This window comes from Ambystoma mexicanum, chromosome 4p (genome assembly GCF_040938575.1).
Source record: "Ambystoma mexicanum isolate Mex_15411 chromosome 4p, UKY_AmexF1_1, whole genome shotgun sequence".
Lineage (NCBI taxonomy): Eukaryota > Metazoa > Chordata > Amphibia > Caudata > Ambystomatidae > Ambystoma > Ambystoma mexicanum.
Window position 1 is genome coordinate 928,794,859 of NC_090927.1, and position 24,113 is coordinate 928,818,971.

The 24,113-nt window shown below is 48.4% G+C and overlaps 1 protein-coding gene across 3 annotated transcripts in view; it reads left to right on the forward strand.

Moving 5' to 3' along the window:
* The window catches only part of HACE1 (HECT domain and ankyrin repeat containing E3 ubiquitin protein ligase 1), an 838,224-nt gene that overhangs the window by 248,894 nt on the left and 565,217 nt on the right, over positions 1–24,113 (forward strand). For all 3 annotated transcript variants that reach the window (XM_069606519.1, XM_069606520.1, XM_069606521.1), the window contains 2 exons: positions 2,045–2,385; positions 13,350–13,418. In XM_069606519.1, coding sequence (XP_069462620.1) covers positions 2,045–2,385; positions 13,350–13,418 — 410 coding nt within the window. The remainder of the gene's footprint in view (positions 1–2,044; positions 2,386–13,349; positions 13,419–24,113) is intronic.

The window sequence follows — 24,113 nt, forward strand, 5'->3', positions numbered from 1 at the left end:
AGTCACAGAGGAGGTATCTGCCAATCTGCTTAGCTCGTTGGTGTCTATTGTTCCTCGATGGTACAGAGTTGAGTTTGGCCTAGTGTCTTAAGGTTTCTGAGGTGGCTCGAAGGTAATTTGATGCGTTGGTTTAATGGTTCAGAATGCTTGCTGCTGCAAAAAGATAGCCAATTCATCTGTGACTGAACTTGGCTTCACTGGCTCGATATCCTGGTTGTTCTATTGAGCAACAGCAGTTGCCAAAAGCAAACTGTCTACAAGTCGGAACCTTGGAGTACTCTGCAGAAAACCACTTAGAACTGGAGTTCTCTTTTGCTGCTTCCTCTACACTCAACTGAGGCTACTTCAAGCAAACTCTCCTCCTCTACATGAAGGTATCCTGGCCTCTGGTCCTTGGCTGTACACAAACTCCAGGTTCACATGGCCGATGTCCTTTCTGATTCACCGGGATGTTAAGGGAAGGGGCACTCTCCTTCCAATTACCTACATTCACTCCTTTGGGTGGTGGCTTTGACCTTTCTACTCCAAAAGGTAACCAACAGAGTGGGGCTGTCCCACTCCATTTAAACATTCATTTTAGGAGGGGATTGGTGGTGTCCGAAGATCCAGTGCGGATCCCTCCCTGTTGGATTGTCTTCCTTCTTTTGAAACAATTTCCAGAGTGGCTTCCTTCTGGTGCAGGTATGCTGGGAGTTTCTAAAATGGTGGAAGGCATTTTGCCAGTCAATGGGCTCCCATACTACTTAGTTCTGCACATTTTCTGCGTCCCCCAGAACAAAGTACTCTACCTACAAATAACTTGCCTTAACCAGTTAACCCCCTGCTGGACAGGCTCGAAGAGTAGGTTTTGAGTTATACAAACATTTGGAAAGCTCTCTCTTTGCGTGAGGGTTATGTTGTAAACTGTCTTTTGGCTCAAAAAGGCCTTCTAGAATCGATTCCATCTGATATCCACTAGGAGGGTCTTTTTTTCACAGTATTTGGCTCTTGCCTCTTAAGGACAAATTAGTGCAGGCCAAGTTTAGTACTTTTTTGTAGCCATACTACAACTTTGGCCTTTGGTTATCTTTACCTTACATTTTATTTATAGGGTGCTCTAGGATACTGCCATATGGTATAACTGGCAATCGTAAATACTAATTAGTTTTAAAATGATGCCTTATAAACTGAAAGAAAACATCATTTCTGCCATGTAGGTTCGGCCCGTAGCAGACTCCCCTGACTGATATAGTACTTTCTTGGGCCCTTATACCTGGGTACACACAGGCTCCCATGTGCACATTTTGAGGCTGCTTGGAACTTTTTATCTAATAGGATGGCATGTCGCCTCCCAGCTGCTGGCATGTCTTTGGACTGCACGATGGAAGCACACGTGTGTCCAACTCTTTCCCAGAAGCCATCGCAGGTGTAGCGTTTATACTGTGAATGGTCTCATAAAATGCATTGTGGGAATAAATTGGTGCAATGCTCAAAGCAATAATATGGCTCACATTCCACAAATCAGTCCAGAGTATGATTTGCTACTATTTGTTAACCCACTTGAATTGTGAAAAACACGTACATATAATGATTGTATTAGTATGTACACGCAATGTTCAATAGGGTTAGTAGAGGGTGCTGGCTGACAAATTTAAATTCATTCAACCACTTCCCACCCCTAGTCTACAATATGTTGTTATAGAACCCCAACCTCCTTCCTTTTTTATTATTGGTTTAATTTTTCTTATGCAACTGGCAATACTATGTGTGCAGTTCTTCTCAGCAATTATGCCAACATTTTCACAGAAATTGATGTATGTTTTAAGTTTATTTACAAAATGTCATGTATGTTTTGTCATTCTATATGTTTAAGTACTGTTCGTACATTGTTAAATGCACATGGTACATTCCTAGAAATGGCCACCATTAAGCACATTTGTTCCTTCGTGTCATTGGAATGCAACATTCCATATGTGGTAGCAACATTGTGCATCATGCTGGAGAATCTCATCGTCGTCATTGCTTTTTTGAGTGTGTATTGATGTTTGTTACATTTTTTTTGCAGCCTTTAGAATTACTCTGGCATTCACTAGACGAATGGCTTGTATTAATAGCCACGGAATTGACCAAACACCAGAAAGACTCGACCAATATTGCTTCCATTTTCCTCAAGCAAAGAGGGGCGACAGATCAACATACCACCCTTACTAGCTCGCAGTCCGATATGTTCATTGCGGAGAGCAAGTTAAATCCACTAGCTGCCACAGGGGAGGTTATTACCTCTGATCTGATTGGGAAAGCCGAAGTGGTCGCAGATGGTGAGGATGTAATCTCTATGACTTCCAACAGGCTGAGCGCGGTCATTCAAGCCTTCTACTTGTGCTGCTCGTGTCAGATGCCTCCGGGGTAAGAAGGTTACAATTCGTTTCTTCGTGTTATGTGTTTATTCATCTCTTAATGTATTAGTTATCACTTCGAAGCTAAAGGAATTAGTATGTTATTTGTGACAAAATTGAAGTATTTTATGTTTGCTTGTGATTTTTAACCACCTGTTTAACACTGTATTTTATGTTTGCAGAGGTTGAGGTTTAGTGTTACTCCGTACTTGGGTATTTTGCTTGTTAAGTTCATAACTGGGTATTTATATATCCTTCTCATACAAGTAAAACTCAAATTCGCTTGCTTATTTTTCACCCCTCAAACTTCCTCATTACCTAATCTCTTTTGTTTAGTTCAGGTTATCTGAATCTAACCAGCCTGCACGAGTAAGACACCTCTCTCTTCATTCTGTGCCCCCTTCTACCTTTTACTTAGCATGTAAGCTTCTTCCTTCGGGTCCTAGGCTCCTACCTGTGCCATTGGTCACTGGTTTTACACAGCCTTGTTGTTGCAGCTTTCAAGATTCAGCTGCTGGCCCCCATTGTTTGTGCTTGAGATGTTTGGCACCTGTTCTTCCTATTCACTCTTATACTTATTTTTTTTTCTTATCTGCTTAATCCTGTAAGAATAGTCTGTATCAGTTGCCAAATATCCTTGGTTGTCTTATCTTCTGGATTTTTAGGATTTAGTCACAAAGATGCAAGAGGTCATCAGTGATCCTTCAGGTCCAGGTCATCTTTTGTGCTAATAGAGAGCCAATAATTCTTGCAATTGCCTGACTAGTCTGACTTTGAGATGCCTTCAAGGCCTAACTGTGGAGCTTCTAGTTCCAGAGTAACTTTAAACCCCAAAAAACAGCACTTGCCTTAAGGCGCCATTGCTGCCCAACGCCAGTTGTTGCCCAAATGTGGCTTCTCGACCGAAGACTGGACATCTGTTAGAGGTGCTCAACAAGCCCAAGAAGACGCCTGGTGGAAAGGGTGCCAAGCACCATGGGAATGCATATGTTTTCAAGTGCGGCGTTTTTCCATAAACTCTTGGGTTGTGAAAAGAACTGGAACAAAGCCAGGTTCATGCAAACATCTCAAAAGCTTAGAGTGACATGTTATTATGCAGAGACACAAAAGTCCATGAACTGGTAATAATAAAAAGACATGCTCTTAAATGCTTTCTAATCCTTTATGGGTGCAAAGGGCAAAGAGCCACCTACCCCCTCCAAAAGGTTGCAAATCAAATGGTAGAAAGTTCCCACTGTTTATTTGGTAGGATTATCCCTTAAATGAGCACTACTAGTAAATACGCCTGGGACATTCTTAATGGTATAATTCAGATGAACTATATTATTCTTCATACATCCATAGTAACACCACATTATTGTAACTCGGATATTGATTGAAAAATATATGCATACCAGCACAGAAAACCACCATACCCCTAAAATCTGACCAGCACGTGCCAAATCTCCTATGGATCAAGGTACTGCAAATTAAAAAAGAAGGCAAAAGCTAATTTAAATCAAATGAATGTGTTGAATGAAGGCTTACTCGAGATAGTGACTGAAGGTTGCCCACAATTTGCAAAATGGCCAAAGAGAAAACAGTAATACAAAAATCGACCATTCCAAACATCCCATGCAATAAACACAGAACATGATAAGCCCAAGGCCTCATGTATAGAATGTTTGATCCGGAAAACAAAGATATCTCATTCTCCAGCATGGGGTCTGGCATGGATTCATATGCTTATGAGTCTTCCCCCGTCGTCATGCTGGGAATCCTCAGTAAAAGAAAGACAGTTTCTCTTTCACTTACAATCTGTATTTCTCATTTAAACCAATCGCTGTCCTCTGTGTTGTACTGCCCCCATCCAATGACAGTCCTCTCCCTAAGCCCCTCGCATGGCAGCCATCTTCAACATTTTCGACGGAAAAAGGTTCTATTTTTGTTGCAGGAGAGCCTGTGTGCTCTCTTCTCCATCTGCCGACAGCGGAGAGCTGTTGTTAGTGAATTTCAGTGCTCCTCAAGGGCCCGCCGACCATGATGGAGGAGAAGAAGGAAGGAAGATGCCTCTTCAAGTCCTGCACCACACCAAGTGCGGGTTACAGAATGCGTTTGTTGAAGACCAGCACCTGCAATACCTCTACTGCCTGCATCCAGACCACAAGGAAGGAGAATGCGAGATATGCCTCGGTATCTCCAAGAAGACGATGAAGGATAGGCACAATAGACTGGCGGCATGGCTGAACGCCAAGGCCTCTGGCCCTTGCTCTGAGCAAGGTCATGCCTCACCCAGGAAGGACCAGCCGGTCCGAGTGAGCAGTCTTCTAAATCCTTTGAAGGTGCCTCATCCGCGGGGGCCCAAGACAAGGCTAAGAACCACAAGTCCAGGTCCACCGGGATCGCCGCGTATGCGGGTCCCACAGTGGACAGGGCATGATTGACATCACACTCCGCCTCCATTGCCAGGAAATCGTCCAACGGCGAAACTGCTTGAGAGGCCACAGATGGAGGAGAAGAAGGCTGAACTGCCCAAGAAGGCCCAATTGGCACAGGAAATGACTTTGGCGACAATTGAGTTGGTGGCGGCTGCTCTCACGAAGGCTAGGGGGCTGACCTGGTGAAGGTAGCCTCCGCAGCACAGAAGGTATCCCTGCCCCGAGAAGTGAAACCACTGCAGTGACTCTAGCTAAGTCTGCTGGCACGCCGGAGAAGGGGACACCGTCTCAGAACCCGGTTCCGGTGCCTCAGGGTGAAAAAGGGGGACAAGGAGGCCCCGGATCAGTCCCAAACCATGGAATTTCCGTCCAAGGACAACGAGGAACTGGAGTTCTTACACATGGTCCACGAGGATGTGGAAGGGGAGGACGATGACCGCGCAGGGCATAGTGTTCAGATCACGCCAGCTCAGTCGAGGGATGTGTATCTGAACATCCTTTCTACAATCCACACATTGGTGTCGGAGATCTAGAAGAGGATGCCACAGGGCCCAGTTTCAATGGTCCTTCAGGCCCCGGATCAGCCGCCAAGGAAGAAGAGGAAGCGGCATTCAACCCCCCATTTCAACTTACACATCCGTGTCGGGCCGACTCTCCCCCAGCAGACACAGGGACGGATATGGCCACAGCAATAACGACGACTATATCATTACAGCTGGTGGCAGGTCTCCGCAGCCTTGGGCGTCCCCACCGGATGAGGTGGGGTCGTTCCATTCCATGATTGCCAGAGCCTCCAAGCTATTGCAGCTTGTCCCTGAAGAAACCAGGAAGGAGGGTTTCTTGTACCAGAGGTGCGAGGCCAAGAGGAAGACAATTCTGGAAGTGCCCCTTGTGCACAACGTGTGAGAGGAGTGGCTCCGGCCAACGAGATAGGCTGTAGAAGTAACACCTAGTGCCAGAATCTGCACCCAAGTGCCTGAAGTCGCAACCATCGCTGGATTTGTTGGTTTCTGCATCTGTGAGTAAACGGTCAGCTAACCCATCCTCGTCGACTTCAGTCCCTCCTGACAGTGAGGGGAAGGTGATGGACGCCATGGAAAAGTAGATGGTTTACACTGCGTCGTCCACCATCAAGGCGGCCAACGCACTGGCCATCCTAGCTATGTACGACAGGAAGCTGTGGTACAAGCTGGGGCCGATTTTGGAGTTCCTCCACGACGACAAGAAGATGGAGGCAATCACTCTCTTCCAGGAAGGGGAGGTAGTTTCGGATCGCGCCATCACAGTGGCTCTGGAAATTGCTGACACAGGGTTCCGGCAGATGGGGAACGGTGTCTGCCTTTGTCGCCAAGGCTGGATGAAGGCCACAAATTTCCACCAGAAGGTCCAAATGATAGTACTACACATGCCTTTCGACAGAGATAACCTTTTCGGGAAGGTCGTCGACGAGTCCCTGCAGGCCATCACGGCGGATACAAAGATGGCCCATTCCCTGGGCACCCTCCAGCAGCACTGCGCTTCTTGTCGCTCCTCCAGAGGAAAGTCGAGTAGGTCTTGAAAAGGTTTTTCCTCATCGTACCATCAGCCTTCCAGATCCATGGCTCAGGAAAGCCGTTCCGAAGGCCTACGGTGGAGGAGGACAGCCTCGCTGTCGCCTGCAAGGCAGGACACTGGTGCCAAAGCAAGCCTGAAACCGACCAGGACGTCGGCCACCCCCGTGTGCACCCACGGTGGGAAGCTGGCAGACTAGATCAGCGAGCGGGGAAAAAATCATCACTGACAGAAAGATGGGTGTTGAACGCTCTCGCCTAAGGACATACCCTGGAGTTTCAGCGCAGGTGTCCGTGGATCCCTGCGGTGGCCCGTCAGTAGCAACACATCCCCCAGCAACTACAGGGATTCAGATTCTATTGCAGATACCTTTTGGTCAGAAAGAAGACCGCGGGATGGAGGCCCATTCTAGACCTGTGACGTCTGAACAAATACCTCAAGTCCCAAACATTCAGCATGGTTATGTTGCAACACGCGTTCAGCCAACTGGAAAATGGAGACGTTGCTGGACCTGGAAGGCGCCTACTTCCACGTCCCCATTCACAGGAAACATTGAAGTTTCTACGTTTCGTAATGCAGGGACAGCACTACCAGTTCAAGGCCTTGCCTGTCGGATTGAAGTCGGCCCCCTGGGTGTTCACGAAGTGCCTGGCACTGGTGACGGCCCTTCTGCATCTACGGGTACCTAGGTGACTGGCTCATCTAGGCCGGCTTGTGAGAGTTGGCGGTCAGGCACACAGAGGCGACCGTCCAGCTGCTGATGGATATGGGATTCCCCATCAACTACCGAAAGTCCTGCTTGACACCATCACAGAACACGCTGTTCCTAGGAGCCAGACTCAATACAGTGTCTTGCCTGGCGTCACCCTCGGAGGAGAGGGTAGCAGCCATTCAAGGGAAAGTGCAGCGGCTGTTGTCGATGAAGATCGTCACGATGCATAACATCAAGTCGTTGCTCGGCATGATGTCGTCCTGCATCTACCTTATCGACCTTTGCAGGTTACAGATTTAACCTCTTCAGGAGTTCATGGATGCTCGCTGGATACAGATGTCCGGAAACTTTGCTGACAAGATACTGCTCGACGAAGAGATCCGTTGAGCGATAAGGTGGTGGGGCGTCCGTTCCAACATCGGCTGGGGCACAGGGTTTCAAAACCCTCCATACCAGGAGATGGTCACCACGGACGCTTCCCTGGAGGGCTGGGGAGCCCACACCGGGCGTCTGCATGCCAGAGGCCTGTGGCTGCTGGAGGAAAAGGATCTCCATATCAGCATCCTGGAAGTACAGGCAGTGTTCTGTCTTGGTCCTCAAGTCTTTCCTGCGGTCTGTGAAGGGCAAGGTGGTGAGAATCTTCACAGACAACATCGATCTTTGACCACAATGTTCTACATCAGGAAGCAGGGGGGTACTCGATCCCCAGCGTTCTCCAAGGAAGTGCAGGACTTGTGTGACGCTGGGCCGTAGGACAAGAGATGTTCCTCATTCCTCTTCACCCTGCATGAGTCAAGAACACCATTGCAGACTCCCTCAGCAGGGAATTGCGCTCCTGCCATGAGTGGGAACTTCAGCAGGACCAGGTGGACCGCATCTGTGTCAAGTGTGCCAGCCCCCAGATAGATCTGTTTGCGACGAGAAAAGGTGACCAACCTAGCCAAGAAGGCCTAGTCGGCGCAAGAAAAATTATCTTCAACGATCAAGATGGTGGCGGCTGCCCTCACAAAGGCCAAAGGGGCTGACTCGGTGAAGGTCGCCCCGACTGAGCCCAGAGTATCCCTAACCCCGAGGCGGGAGGCCTCATCCGGGGCGGTGGAGAGGACACCGGAAAGGTGGATGCCGTCGCTAAGCCCGAATCTGACCCCTCAGAGTGCTGAAAATGGGGGGGGGGGGCGAGGAGGCCTCAGGGCAGGCCGTACTTCAAGGCACAGATTTTTCTTCCTCGGACGAGGAAGACCATGAGTCCATAAACACGATCCACGAGGACGTGGAGGACGACGAAGGCAGAAAAGCTGATGGGGATGACGGCGGAAATGCTGCTGCATCAACGGTGCTGGGCCTTTTAGGCCTACCGTCCCAAACTTCGCTGAGAGATGTATCGCTGGACATCCTTTCGACCCTGCACAGGTTAGTGTCAGAAATTCAGAAAAGGATGCCGCCGGCCCTGACCCTGGTGGCCCCTGATCAGCCTCCGGCAAAAAAGAGGAAGCACCATCCAACACTGCTGCATCAACCTCCACAACCGTGCCACATGCCTTCCCCCTGCCCCCCGAGGGACCCGGGGACGGACACGGCCATGGTGATGACGGACGACGACATCATCACAGCTGGCATATCCCTGCAGCCGAGGGCAACCCCACCGGATGAGGTGGGGTCCTTTCATGCCATGATCACCAGAACATCCAAGCTCTTCCAACTGACGCCTGGAGAGACCAAAAAGGACGGTTTCCTCTACCAGAGCCCCGAGGCTAAAAGGAAGACAATCATGGAGGTGCCCCTCCTGGACGACATTTGGGAGGAGGGACTGGCTCTGTTCAAGAACCTGACCACGGCCCCAGCCAGGCGGGTTAGGCTGGAGAAAAAGTACCGGGTGCCGGAGTCCGCACCCAAGAGTCTATGGTTGCAACCGTCGCCGGACTCTGTGGTATCGGCGGCTGTGCAGTAGAAATCATCTAACCCCTCGTCTTCCTCCATCACTCCGGACAGCGAGGGGAAGAAGTTGCACACCATGGGGAGAAGGGTCCTCTACTCTGCAGCATCGACCGTCAAGGTGGCAAACGCACTGGTGATCCTGGCCAGGTACGACAGGGAACTGTGGTACAAACTGGCCCTGATTCTGGAGTTCCTACCTGACGACAAGCGGGTGGAGGTGATCTCCCTCCTACCGGAAGGGGAAGTGGTGTCAGACCATGCCATCACAGTGGCCCGGGACATCGCCAACACAGGCTTCTGACAGATGGGGAACAGTGTCTGCCTCCATCGCTGAGGGTGGCTGAAGGCCACCAATTTCTGCCGGTAGGTCCAAACATGGGTACTGGACATGCCCTTCGACTGGGACAATCTCTTCGAGAAGACCGTCGACGAGTCCTTACAGGCCATCAAGACTGCTACAGAGATGGCTCATGCCCTGGGCACTCTCCAACAGCACCGTTTTTCCTTTCGCGCCTCCAGTGGAAAGTCCGGAAGATCGGCAAAGGGGTTTGGTGGAGGTAGTACCGTTAACCCTCCCGGTCCACGACCCAGGAGGCCTACAGAGGCTGTTCCAAGGCTTTCGGTGGAGGTGGCCAGGGCTGTCGTCGCTCCAAAGGCAGAACGCAGGCACTGAAGAAGGACTGAACCGGCTAGGATGTTGGGCCCTCACCCATGCACCCCGTTGTGAGGCTGGCTAGCTGGATTCATCAGAGTGGAAGATCATCTCCACCGACAAATGGGTGCTGGACGCTCTTGCCCACAGACATACCCTACCCTAGACTTTCAGCAAAAGTGTCTGCGTATCCCTCCAGTGACCCGGCAGGAGCAGCACATCCCTCAGCTCCTGCAGGAGGTACTGCCCTTGCTAAGCAAAGGGGCAATAGAGCTAGTTCCAAGACGACTCCAGGGCTCCGGAGTGTACTCCAGATACTTCTTAGTCAAAAAGAAGACCGAGGGCTGGAGGCCCATTCTAGACCTGAGGCGTCTCAACAAGTACCTAAAGTCTCAAAAATTCAGGATGGTCATGTTGCAGCACGTGCTCGGCCAACTGGAGGAAGGAGACTTCCACGTCCCCATTCACAGGAAGCATCGGAAGTTCCTGCGCTACCAATTCAAGGCACTCCCTTTCGGCCTGAAGTCGGTGCCTAGGGTGTTTACGAAGTGCCTGGCGCCAGTGGCGGCCCATCTACATCTACAGGGGATATACGTGTACCCATATCTCGATGACTAGCTCATCCGGGCGGAGTCAAGGGAAGTAGCCGTCGAACAGACCGTAAGGACCGTCCAGCTGCTGACGGGTCTGGGATTCTCAGTCATTTAAAAGTCCTACTTGACACCATTGGAGAATGCACTGTTCCTGGGAGCCAGGCTCAACACAGTCTGCTACCTGGCGTCGCCCTCAGGGGAGAGGGTAGCGGCCATACTCGGGAAGGTGCAACGGCTGGTGTCACTGAAGACCGCCACGGTGCGGACCATCAAGTTGCTGCTCTGCATGATGTCATTGTGCATCTACCTGATCTGGCCCTACAGGTTACGGATGCAACCTCTTCAGGAGTTCTTGGACGCTCGCTGGATTCAAGTGCCCAGAAGTTTCCCAAACAGGGTCCCTCTCGACGAGGAGCTCTGCCGGGCGATTAAGATGGCGGGGCGTCCACTCCAACATCGCCCGGTGCACAGGGTTACAGAACCCCCCCACCCATACCAGGAGACGGTCACCACAGACTTTCCTGTAGGGCTGGGGAGCCCACACTGGGCGTCTGCACGCCAGAGGCCTGTGGCTGCCGGAGGAGAACGATCTCCACATCAACATCCTGGAGCTGCCGGCAGTGTTCTGGGCCTTCAAGCCATTCCTTCAATCCCTCAAGGGCAAAGTGGTGTAGATCTTCACAGACAACACCACCACAACGTTCTACATCAGGAAGCTAGGGGCATGCAATCCCCAGCACTCTCCATAGAGGTCCAGGACTTGTGGCATTGGGCCATCGACCAAGAGATGTTCCTCATCCCCTTTCACCTGGCGGGAGTCAAGAACACCATCACCAACTCACTCAGCAGGGAGCTGCGCTCCTGCCACAAGTGGAACTTCCTCAGGATCAGGTGGACCACATGTTCAAGTGTGGCCAGCACCAGATCGATCTGTTTGCGACGGAAGTGAAATCGAAATGCCAGAAATTCGCCAGCAGGTTCCACCAGCCGAGGAGCATGGGGGACGCATTCTCCTTCCTGTGAGAAGGCCTGTTCCCTCCGTTGCCTCTCCTGCTGTGAGTCAGCAATCAACTCAAACAGTGCCAATGCAGGATGATACTCGTCGCCCCGGCGGGCCCGATGCTGATTTGGTACCCGGACCATCTCAGTCTGACCACATTGCTTCCGGTCAAGCTGCCAGTGGTGTCCGATCTGCTCACCAGAGAAGGAGGCGCAATCCTGCATCACGACCCAAGATCGCTGAACCTGAGGGCTTGGCTCCTGCAGCCCTAGAGTTCGGAGGATACAAGTTGCCGGCAGACTGCAGTGAGGTCCTTGCCAAGCCCAGTGCACCATCAACTCTTAAGGGCTACAGGCACAAGTGGAAATGTTTTGCTACGTGGTGCCGGTCGCAGAAGATGAACCCTCTGAGGGTCACTGCCCCGCAGATTCTTCCATACTTGTTATCCTTGGCCCAGGCAGGGTTGTCACACGCCTCTATCAAGGTGCATTTGGCGGCTATCTCCTGCTACACCAGCTCTCCAGGACTATCTTCTCTTTGGTTCCACCGTCTCGTCAAGGAGTTCATCAAGGGACTGTTTTGATCTTCCTGCTGGTGAAGGCTCCTGCCCTGGCGTGGGAACTCAACGCGGTGGTGACGAGGCTCATGGGGTGGCCCCCTTTGAGCCTACACATCAGGCCCCTCTCAAGTTTCTCTCATGGAAAACGGCTTTCCTCGTGCCCATCACCTCTGCCAGGAGGGTTGGCGAGATCCAGGCCCTATCCTGCAAACAGCCTTATTTTACTTTTCACGAATCGAGGGTGTTGCGACAGACGCACCCCTCATTCGTGCCAAAGGTTCTGCTGGAATTCCACCTCAACGAGCCTTTGGTGTTGCCTATGTTCTTTCCGGAAACTTAGTCACCAGCTGAAAGGACTTTGCACCAGCTGGACGTTGTTTGTGCTCTGAAGTTCTACGTGGCAGGCACTAAGAGTTTTCGGAAGACGTCAACTGTTTGTGAACTTTGGTCCTGTGAACCATGGGAAGGCCTTGTCCAAGGCTTCCATCTTAATTTGGCTCTCCGGCTGCATCAAGCTCTGTCATCGGTTGGTGAACTGACCGCTGCCCGGCCGTCTGAGAGTCCATTCCACTGGAGTGCTCGCTGTGACTATGGCGTTCCTGTCTGGTGTGCCCATGCTGGACATCTGCAGGCAACCTGTTTGCTTGAGGTGAGTCTGTTGCAGAGGTAAGAGTAATTGCTTCTGTTGAGACTTGCCACCTCCCGTGGTTGTGTAATGTTATACTGCTATCTATTCATAAGCATGTGAATCCATGCCAGACCCCACGGTGGAGAAGGAACACGTTACTTACCTGTAACTATTGTTCATCAGCATGGGTCTGGCATGGATTCACATGCAAACCCTCCCTCTTAGCCCTCTGCGGCTCTTCTTGGTCATACTGCCACTCTACCTGCTTACCAAATCTGAAGATAGCTGTCAGAGGAGGGGCTTAGGGAGAGGGCAATCATTGGCTGGGCGCAGTATGACCCAGAGTACAGTGATTGGTTTAGAGGAGAAATACAGTTTGTAAGTGAAAGTGAAACCGTTTTTTTTTTTTTTACTGAGGATTCCCAGCCTGATATTAATGAGCATGTGAATCCATCCCAGACCCATGCTTGAGAACAATAGTTAGATAAGTAACTTGTTCCATATCTTATATTGCCCTCCTATTCTAGCAGTATGCCTGCTTATGGATGGGGCATTACAATAACTGCAGTTTGTTACATGTTATGTTCAATCTGTAAGGAGGTATGTTTTATGTTGCCTTAATGTGAACATGCTCTTGCCATTGTCCCCTGTGCCTCTTCCACGCATTGTAATGCTACTCTGTTCAATAGGAAGTTGTGACTCTAAAAAATGTTTAAACAATCAGATGATTGGAAATTTGTCTGAATAGGATTTACTGGTTTTACTAATTGTGGCCCAACTCTTTGATTTCTCATCCCACCCACACACTGATTAAAATAGCCCGGGAAATAAAGATGTGGGTGTAATGATCGAACAAATGTAGAATTATGATCATTTTTGTGATTTCACATTTTATCTTGATGCAAGGTGTACTCTTTTTTTTTCCAGAATGACATCACCTCGTTTCATCGAATTTGTGTGCAAGCACGATGAAGTATTAAAATGCTTTGTTACACGGTAAGACTCCTGAAAGTGACTACCTTTGTTTTCTTGAGTTATAAATTGTTTAGCTAATCTGACGAAGTCCTCTGCCTTCCTCTAGGGGCATCTACTGGGGTGACTGTGGGTCATGGGTGCCCCTGCAAGCTAGCAAATGACAGACTTGTGGGTGGTATTAAGATGATCTCTGGTCACCCCTAATTAGTCCTGTGCATGTGCAAAGGGATTCTCACATAGTCTTATGACACTGTCCCTTTAAACTGTCAGTGTTTGAAGTATGGAATATAATATTGCATTGTAGTAAGAATACACTGTTTTCCCTATCTGCTTATGAAAAACAACTATTCAGGAAATTGTTAACGTTGGTGGTCACAGTCCCTTTAAGGGAATGCGGTTCAGCAGCACAAAGCAAACATGGGGCTCACAAACTCATTTCCCCTGTTGTTGACCAGTAAATCCACTTCAGAGAACCCCGACTGATTCCTGGAGATTCACTTAACAAGGTTGTGGAGACGCAAAACCAAACTGAATATTTTCATGCTATTGCCTAAGCGACCCAGTGTAGTGCAAACCTGTTCCTGTGGACTTCATAGTGACCCCCTCAGACAACAGAATCACAATGCTTTAGCTGGCGGCACTCTTGGAGTGAAATCACTTGTTCTGTGACTGCCACAGTCAGTCCCTGGCAGCGTGGTGAGACCCGATACACACAGCGGACTGGTGCTGCTTTCAAAAGTGCTTTTTCACTCAGCCGTGGTAACAATTCCTGAAACACATGATCCGGAACTTGGCATACACTTGCCTCAGTGGGGCTTAGGAAACAAAGGAAGTGTGGATAAGTACCAACATGGGAACTCTGTCTGATCAAGGCTTGATCCTGTCAGTAAAGTCCAGATTTACACACTTAAACACCAATTAGGATCAGACAATCGCAGCTCCTCACTGAATTAGGCTCTCATGTTCAGACCCTCAAAATAGGTTCACTCCTCTCTAACCTCTTACCCTCCCCGGGGAGGGGTTTCATGGTTATATAAATCCAGGCCCTCAGTCTAGCTGTTTGGATGTTTTGAGTAGGAGCTGGTGACAGAAGGTTGGAAGAGTTCAGAGAGCATGAAAGGAATTTGGAGAAGACTGGAGAGAAGAAGGAATTTCGAGGAGGATGGAGCTTGGTGAGAGGAGGATGTTGGAGATTAGCAGGGGAGACAAGTCATCTGTAGGTGGTTGGTTTAAGGAAGAGGAAGTAAGTTGGAAATCACCTGGATGAGGTTTGTGGAAGAGAGAATAATGAGTAATGAAGTTATCTGGAGGACATTGGGCGGTGTAGAAAAGTCAAGCAGCGATGCACGGGAGAACCCATTTTGTTATTTAAGGTGTTTTTTTATTAATTATTAGCAAGTAAATGTTCAAGTTGGTAAAAGTACTACTAGTGGTCTAATTTACAAACATTCATGAATATCTCTGTGGCATATTGTTGAGGATGGAAACACACAAATTGGGGTTCTTCAGTGTTGCCTAATACTTTGAGGTGATGCTTCCAGTAAACTTAAGTCTCTAACCTAATTCTTAACATGTCACTGTCTCTCCAGGGAAGCCCTTAAAAAAAAAACAAAGTACAAAGGTGATGGCCTGAGGCAGTGGTTAGAGTTGAGACACCGATTTGAATGGGTCAAGACCAAAGTGGGAGGATCAATGAGTATGAGGCAGGCATTGTGGAGGTGCAGGGCCATATTAGAAGGAGCAAACTAGCTAAGAGGGGAGGTTGTAACCCTGACTGAGTGAGTTGATGGAGGCCATAATATCCACAGCTGGACAAAGAAAGGGTGCACAAACCTCTTAAGCCCAGTGCGGTATCAGATAATATCATCCTCACATATATGGTTGTGGGGTAAGGCCATAGGCAGTTTTATTAGTGGGGATCATTTATGGGGATAATGGGACAGAGGGTTTCGGGGGTGTCCCCCCGCTAGTTCCATGGTTTAATATTGCTGCAAAAAATGGCGATATTCTTGTTTGCCGATATTTTTGCAGGGATATTAACACATGCCATGCCAGGAGAACGCTGAAACGATCACCAGAAAAGTGTGCAGGAGTCCCTTAAATCTTTGTCTGAGCTTAAGGAGACGTGATGAAAAAGCCCATGAGACGAAGGGTGTGCGAACTTCTTGAGCCAAGACTGAGTCTTCACGGAAGAAAGAAGCCTGCAAATAACAAACAAGAATGGTGTGGGAAACACTAAAGCCTGAAATGTGTGATATGGAGATCCCTCTTCCCGCCAGCCCCCCGTTCCCTTCAAGAGAAAGCGTGTGGAAAACCTTAATGCCCGTTTTGAGACGAAGGGGAGAACCCCTGAGGGTTAGTGGAAGAAAGGGTGCAGGAACCTCCACTGAACCTGACTTTGCTTCCCTAAGGTATAAAAGCCTTGTTAGGATTTTGAGTTACGTTTCTAGTGCACATTTTGTAGTTTTCTCAACCCATATGATCTTGAGAAAGATAATTAAATGTTCTGTGACGTACACTTTTGTATTGGCCTGGTTACTGATCCCTGTCACCCAAGTGACACTTATTATTTTGCACTTTCTCTCTTTTCAAGTAATTTGCATTTCTAATGCATGCTTCACTGCCACAGATTCCTCATTTCTGAAATGTAATCTAGGAGCAGATTGGTTTGGAATTTTTCTCAAAACCATTAGGTGGTGCTACAATGCACCGCACCTCGTTCTGTCACAGAAAATGGGTGCCATAATTGACATCCTTAGTCTCTGTTGCTCCGCTGGAGTCCTTTTACCTCTGTTCCTTTTTTCCATGGTGCAGACAATTGCTTTTACTGCCTTTACAACTCCACTGTGCTATTTCTTCCTCCAAGTCAACGTTAAGCCCTGCAAGCAATGCAGTAGACATATTGCATCTTCTGAACTGTATCAGTCTTTGGTTTGTTGCATAGGCAAATTCCACAGCACAGACAAGTGCATGTCATGTCAGTGTATGAACCCCAAGGCAGTACGAGATCACCTGGCCAAGGCATGTATGGCTCTTAGTAAGATAAATACTCTGGAAATGCCATCTGAGAAATCCTTTCAAGATAAAATTAGAAACGGAGGTCTTCTCTTGATGAGACCGCAGCTCTGAAGTTCTTCAAAGATGAAGATGAAGAAAAGTGAGCTAGAGCAAAAGGAGCCCCATCTCTCCCAAAGTTATTGTTCTCATACACACTCCTTGTCCATGAAATAGCATCACCGACCCTGGTCTCAAAAGTTCAAAGTACGAGACCCCTTTTTCAACTTTATGAGGCCATTTCAAAACCTTTTTTTGCCTCTACAACGTCCTCTTCACAGGAGTGGGAGGCTTTCAGAATTGGCATACTAAAGGTGTTCAATATACCCCCTTCCCTCTCCAGCTCTGAACTCAGAGACAGCTACTCCTTCGTAGACAGGCCCCAGCAATGCCAAGACTTGCGGCATAGAGAGAGTTGGTGTTGGTGGCTGTCTGCACTGACACTGCGCCCCGGGGGCTCTTTCTCCATGGTAGTCCTGGCTGGCCATTGTGCCCAGGGCTGCTACAAGGAATTTTGCCATCCTAGACAAAGTGTCAGATTGCTGTCTCCCACTCTGGGTCCTAACCCTTCTCAACTAACCGCCCCCATTTTGTTACTGATTGCAGCAACTGCCTGGCCCCACTTATAAGGTTGTTGTGAACTGTGAGAAACCTGAAGGTACTCTCACCATCACTTCCCATGGATCTTCTGTTGGATCCCAACCCTGGGGGTGGACAAGCGAGGGAAGATCACCTAAGTGGAGGGTCGTTGGGGATTGTGGAGATGGTGTCTGAGGGCAAGACATGGTATCCCCCTTTCCAACACTGATTTACCCTACTCTCCCTCAGTAGTTATCAGATATTGCCATTCATATCCTGTCCTACCCTCTGAATTTACATCAAGTACTGGGACGAGGAAGAAGCCTCAAAGAGTAATGCAGAACTCTTAGGAAACACCCATTTAGGACTTGCATGAGGAAGAGGGCTAAAGAGGAATACCATTACTCAAACCAGACATGTCCCATTAATAGGGTCAGGCAATTGAGTGTGATACCTCGCACCTGCAACCTATTATTGACTGGCAGCTGTATAAAAGGAGGAACCCCCGAGAGCATGGAGAACATGTTGGAAGAGGAGCAGAAAGGAAGCCAAGCCGAGATGTCATGGAGCGGAAGAAAGTGCAACACCAAGCCGCTGTGGTGAAGCAGAAAGAAGTTGTCTGCGGGAGCATGGTGGGAGAATTGAGTCTCTGCAGAGCTGGCAGCAGGAGTAAGAGGAAGCCGTGTGGGCAGGCGGTCCCTTACTGGTGGCTTCAGAGTGCTTTTTGCCCAAGGTGGAGAAGCAACCCCAGAGTGCCTATGGGCAGAAACCATGGGAACGGTGAAGCGGCAAGATCACACAGAGCGACCAGTGAGCTTCATGTGTTAAGAAACCTGGTGCGAGAGTGAATGGAATTGAATGAATACAGTGTAGTGAAGTGGTTGCGTGCAGTCGGTACGTTGTTGAGCCTCTGAACGAAGGCGAGAAGCCTTAACAAGAGGTCATTCGAGTGTAGAAGTGAACAATTACCTGAAAGTTGTGTGAACAACATTGTATATCAGAGTGACCGCGTACAAAGAAAGACACTTGTTGAAAGGTCTCAACAATGAGTAAATCCTTGTAAGTATCAAGGTCGACTAACGAGCAACAGAAAAAGGGAGCAATATGAAGTGTGAGCAAAATGTGAGCCAAACACAACAAAGAGAACTTGGGAAGTTAAGGGCATATGGTTTTGTGACCTGTAATTGGTGGTCCGTGCAGTCTCTCAACTGCACCTAGACCAGAGGGCCCCAACCAACAATGAAAGTAATCCAGGAGACCAAGGAATCTGCTGTGGAATATTGTGAACTATTTAACATGCTTTGGGAACGGAAATCCAGAGCTCCTGTCTAATATAGCGAGGCTGTTAAATAGCGTGACAAGAGACTTTGAACTTTGAGAAGGAGAACCCCAGAGCCTTGTTGAATAATGGAGTACAGTTGTTGAACCTTTTGAATCAAAGTACTTAAAGCTTGGGGAAGGGAAACCCGCTGAACATTGTTAACCAGAAGGTATTTAGAGCTCTGGGAAAGGAGCCCTAAGAAACCTGTTGAACTTTGTGAAACCAAGGAGCTTTTAGCATGGGGAAGGAAACCCTAAGAAGCCTGTTGACCTTTTTGAATCAGAATGCTTTAAAGCTTGGGGAAGGGAACCCTGAGAAACATTGGTGAATTTGTGAACTAATTTGCTTTGAACTTGCAGAAGGGAGAAGGAGAAGAGCTGCAGCAGAACTCTGTTTTTGCATTTTTACTTTTGAACGCTATTTTTGTTGAAGAAGAACATCCCTACATTGTGTGTATTTAGACTGAGGGCAAGCATAGGATTTTGGACTTGCAGACTTTCCTTAGTTGCATCAGTTGAGGGAAATACCAAATTAGAGATGGGGCAAGCTAGGCCTTAAACCATCCTGACCTTAAATAAAGAAGTTTATTGTTTAATACTTAAACCTTTGTCTGTGTCATCTCTTGATACCATGCCTGTCTCACAGAACAGACACACAGAAAAAGTGAGTGTTTAGTATCAGTTATAGACACTGACAAACAGAAGGAAGGTCTGCAAATACAGCGACCCAGAAGAGTGACACACTCATTAGACGGGAAAAGTTACTTTCGCTCATTTGATCATCATTCGTGCCACAAAGCTTGAAAAAGGGCTTTATATTATGTAATAAAAAGCATGTCTTCAAGAGCTTGAGTAGCGACATAGAAAGTAATTGCTTCTGCAGATATGATAACTTGGAGGTTTAAGGCAGGATGCTCTTCTGCACATCTGCCTCGTTTCAAGCCCATTCCCCCTTAATTGAAATCTCCCTGGCAAGACCTGGCTCATAGTTCCGTTTACGCAGTGTGACTTATGATATATTCCCACCTAAGCCCGGTCTCTCTGCCTTTAAATCCTTGTTTTGGGCAGAGAAACAAACCACATAACAAATCCTTGTGAAAAAGTTTATTTAAATGGGAGTCTTATTTAATTTATTAGGTCTCCATGATGAAAGACAGAAAACCCCTAGCAGAGGACAACTTGGATGAGACCACACAACTAAGGACTAGGTCGGAGTGTTTGGCCGAGTGTGGCCAGGTCCTCATTACTGTTACTGCTATGCTGTTTCCAGAGTCTGTCAACTTTGTTTGTCTGAAGGGAGGAGCCTGCTGAACAAAACACTTGTCGCCAGCAGAGCGTGGTAGAGTGTTTGGCCGAGTGTTCGGCTGGAGTGGAGCCTGGGAGGAGGAGAAAGGAAACCAGGGAAACCAGTTAAACCAGGGATTTTTCTCCCCTCGCAGGATTCTCAATCTCAGGTGGCCTCTGTACCTAATACGCACTCACTGTTCTGAAATGTGGTAAACCAGGGATTTTTCTCCCCTCGCAGGATTCTCAATCTCAGGTGGTGTCATGATCTCTGCTTCCAAAAGGTCAGGGTTTTCCCAACTCCCTTGGAAGCAGATCCATAACCCAGGTTCCGAGTGCCAACCAGTCCCAATTGGGACCTTTTGGACCCAGTCCTGGCGCCAGTGGCACCAGGCTCATAAATATGCCCAGTCCCAGCGCTGGAAGCGCCGGGCTCATAATGCTTGGGTGGACTTACCTTCAGCAGACCATGCTGCTTACTTGCCTGCCAGTTGAGCCTCTGATCCTCTTCTGTTTGGAACTACTTTTCCTGTTGGGTGGGGCTAGAGCCACTCCCTAGATTCAGAACACTGGAACTCTTCTGGAAGGCAGGAACTCTTTTCTTACCAGGAACTCTTTTCTTACTTAGGCGTGGCTGTGGAAGGAGACACCTAAGCACTACAGGAGGCTATTTAAACCACACCCGGTGGATGAATCTTGCTTTGCGTTATTCTGCAACCTCTGCAGCAGAACGCTCATCGTGTCTTCTGCATCCGGTCCTGGGCCTAAGGAAAAAGGCTTACCATCCTGAATCCAGTCTTCAGCAACACCTATAAAGACAAGAAAGAACAGGTTAGCATTCCGGCATCTGAAAGGCAAAGGCTTACCATCCTGAATCCAGTCTTCAGCAACACCTATAAAGACAAGAAAGAACAGGTTAGCATTCCGGCATCTGAAAGGCAAAGGCTTACCTACTCTTCGTGCGCTCCGGAGGTCTTCACACTGCATTCCGGCATCTGAAAGACAAAAGTTTACCAACTCTTCGCACGCTCCGGAGGCCTTCGGCGCTGCATCCCGCATCTGAAAGACAAAACAAGGTGCGTTTAAAGACATTGGGGAACTTTAATACTCACGTGCCATTACTCCTTTCCACATCTAATCCAGTGGGTATTCCGGCACCCTGCAGCCGCTCCGAACTCGTACCTGCAAAATAAAAAGACGGTTAGAGCGCATAGTGAAGCAGGCAACAAGCGCTTACTTACGTGCTTCCAGGCGCTTCTATTCATCACACGGGCTCCATCTTCAACTCACTTCAGCCCGTCATCCGCCATCGCCGGAACCCTGCAAAACAAGAGACATCATTACTAAAGACTTTAAAGACATTTGAATGACTCGAAACTTACCGTTCGTGCAGTAAACGACGGACAGCAGTCCTCTGAAGTCAAGAGGCCTGGGCTACCTATCCAGTGAAGAAACTGGTTACAGCACCCTGCCCCGAGGCAGATGGAGAGCTCGGCATTCACTTACCTAAGGTGAGAGCGTTAACCTTTGGGGGTCTACAGGAGAGGAGAAGAGGAAAGAGATAGGGACACCCCAATAACCCCAGTTCATTAACCCCATATTTTCTATCTGCAGACATCTTACTCTACACATCAGGCATACAGTGCACAGAGGTCCAGCCCAAAGAGCCAACCGGGTGCTACACATCACCTTTGAAGATACGGTAGTCGCCCAGTCAAGACCGGCGCCTCTGCGAGAATCAGGTGAGCGTTACAGAACGCAAAGCCTACCGCAAAACTCTCGCCCAGGCGCTATGGAAACCTCGGATACTGACCCCCTAGCCCGGTTACTTGGGGAACTAAGGGCAGAAGTGCATGCAGCTCGTCAGGAAACGAATGCTCTAAGAAGGGAACTAATTATTTCCAAGGAGAGAACAGACAATCTTGCTAGACAAGTGCTACAGTCACAAGCCGGACAGACCCCGTTACCCGCATCAGGGGCAAATCTTCCTTCAACATCCTCTATGAATCCAGTGCAGATCAACCTACCTGGGAATGTACCTCTGGCTCCGCCCGAACGATTTTCTGGTGACCCAAAGAGGTTTGCAGTATTTATCAATCAGTGCCGGTTGCACTTCTTATGCCGGCCAGCAGCCTTTCCAACTGATCAAGCAAAAGTAGCTTTTGTACTTTCGTACCTTAGTGGCAATGCGGCAGACTGGTCGATCCCTCTAGTTAATCAAGATGATCCAGTTCTCCATGATTTTCAAGCCTTTCAGCTTAGTATGGAAAAACTGTTCGCAAGACATTCACAGGGGCAGGCCTTGGACAATGAGCTTCTTTCGTTGTGACAGGGTAATCAAGACCTTTTGGCTTATATTGCATCTTTCAATAGACTAATAGTGGAAACTCAATGGCCTGAGGACAAAAGGATTACGCTGTTTTATAGAGGTCTACGTGGAGAGCTCAAAGACGTTTTAGCCCAAGTAGTGAATCCCCCACAAGACTGTTCGGATTATATAGACTTGGTCGTTCAAATAGATCACAGGCTGCAGAACAGGAAGGCCGATCGTTCCAAGTTTGATGCTCTAGTATTTTCCAAACCGCCAACTCCTTCCAAAGGAGTAGACTCCGGGGAACCCATGCAAATAGGGGGTCTGAAAGGTCCTCTAACACAAAGGGAGCGTGAAAGGAGGAAACAGTTGCAATTATGCCTATATTGCGGAAACTCAGGGCACTTTCTTCGAGACTGTCCGGTGAAACCTGCCAAGAAGGCAGTAGGAGCTGCAGTTACCAAAGTTACAAACTCTGAGCAGGGAAACAACCTCGCCCGACAAGAATAGAGGTCCTCTTGCCGAGCGTGAAAACCAGTTCCGTGACCTCGCATTTCGTGATACCTATGGTCCTCATTAGCCCTGATAATCCGGATCGATTACATGCAATTGAAGCTTACGTCGACAGCGGTGCCATCGGCAATTATGTGGATCATGAAATGGTTTTGAGGATGAATCTAACTCTTTGTCCCAAGGCTGTAAAGGACGTCATTACTACGGTGGATGGTACGGAGATAGCCTCCGGGCCAGTAACGCATACCACTCAAGAGGTGACGCTAGTAAGTCAAGATGGACACCATGAGAAGATCGTGTTCGATGTGATCAAGGCCCCTCAGTTTCAGATTATTCTAGGAATACCTTGGTTAGAGAAACACAATCCTCTGATCGATTGGCGAGCAAGAACGGTCCAGTTTCCAGAATGTGTCTCTACTTGTCACCCTCCACCTGGTGTTGCACTGGCCGCAATTTCTTCAGAGACTCCCCAGTTACCTCCCGAATACCTAGAATACCAAGATGTTTTCCGGAAGGATCAGGCTAACTCTCTACCTCCTCATAGGTTTTATGACTGCCAGATAGACCTGATACCTGGATCTACTCCTCCTTGTAGTAGAATTTATGCCCTCACCGAGCCTGAGAACCTTCACCTTCGACAATACCTGGATCAATACCTGGCAAATGGGTTTATTCGTCCTTCCAAGTCCCCTGCTTCTTCAGCTTTGTTCTTCGTTCCAAAAAAGGAAGGAGACCTTAGAACTTGTATCGATTATCGCTCCCTGAACCAGATCACCGTTAAGAATAGATATCCGTTACCTTTGATCCCTGAACTCCTGGACCAAGTCAGAAAAGCATGCATATATACAAAGCTGGATCTTAGAGGAGCTTACCACTTGGTACGAGTAAAAGAGGGCGATGAATGGAAGACGGCCTTCCGCACCAAGTATGGGCTATTTGAATATCAGGTCATGCCCTTCGGACTTTGCAATGCCCCGGCCGCCTTTCAATATTTTATGAACGATGTCCTCAGAGAGCTCATAGATGTATGTGTTGTTGTTTACATTGACGACATCCTCGTTTATTCTTCATCGGAATCTGAACATCGGAAACACGTGAAAATGGTCCTCGAAAGATTGCGTCAACACAAACTTTTCGCTAAGTTGGAAAAATGTGTTTTCAACGTGACTGAAGTTGAATTCTTGGGATTCATATTATCACCTGGCGGAGTGCGTATGGATTCAAAGAAGGTCGATGCAGTTCTCAAATGGCCATCACCATCCTCCGTAAAAGGTGTGCAAAGCATGTTAGGCTTCGCTAACTTTTACCGCAGGTTTATCCCCGAATTCTCTCGAATAGTCCAGCCCATCACTGCCTTGTTAAAGAAAAACAAACGTTTTGAATGGTCTACCGAGGCGGAACAAGCTTTCTAGGATTTGAAGACTAAATTTATCTCTGCACCAATCTTAAAACACCCTCGCCCCGAACTCCCCTACATCGTGGAAACTGATGCTTCAAGCCTTGCCATGGGGGCAGTTCTATCACAAAAGGACCCGGTAACCAATCAGTTGCATCCCGTGGCATTTTGGTCCCGCAAATTCTCGCCTCCTGAAATCAATTACACGATTACTGACAAGGAACTTCTGGCTATCAAGTCTGCCTTTAAGGCTTGGCGG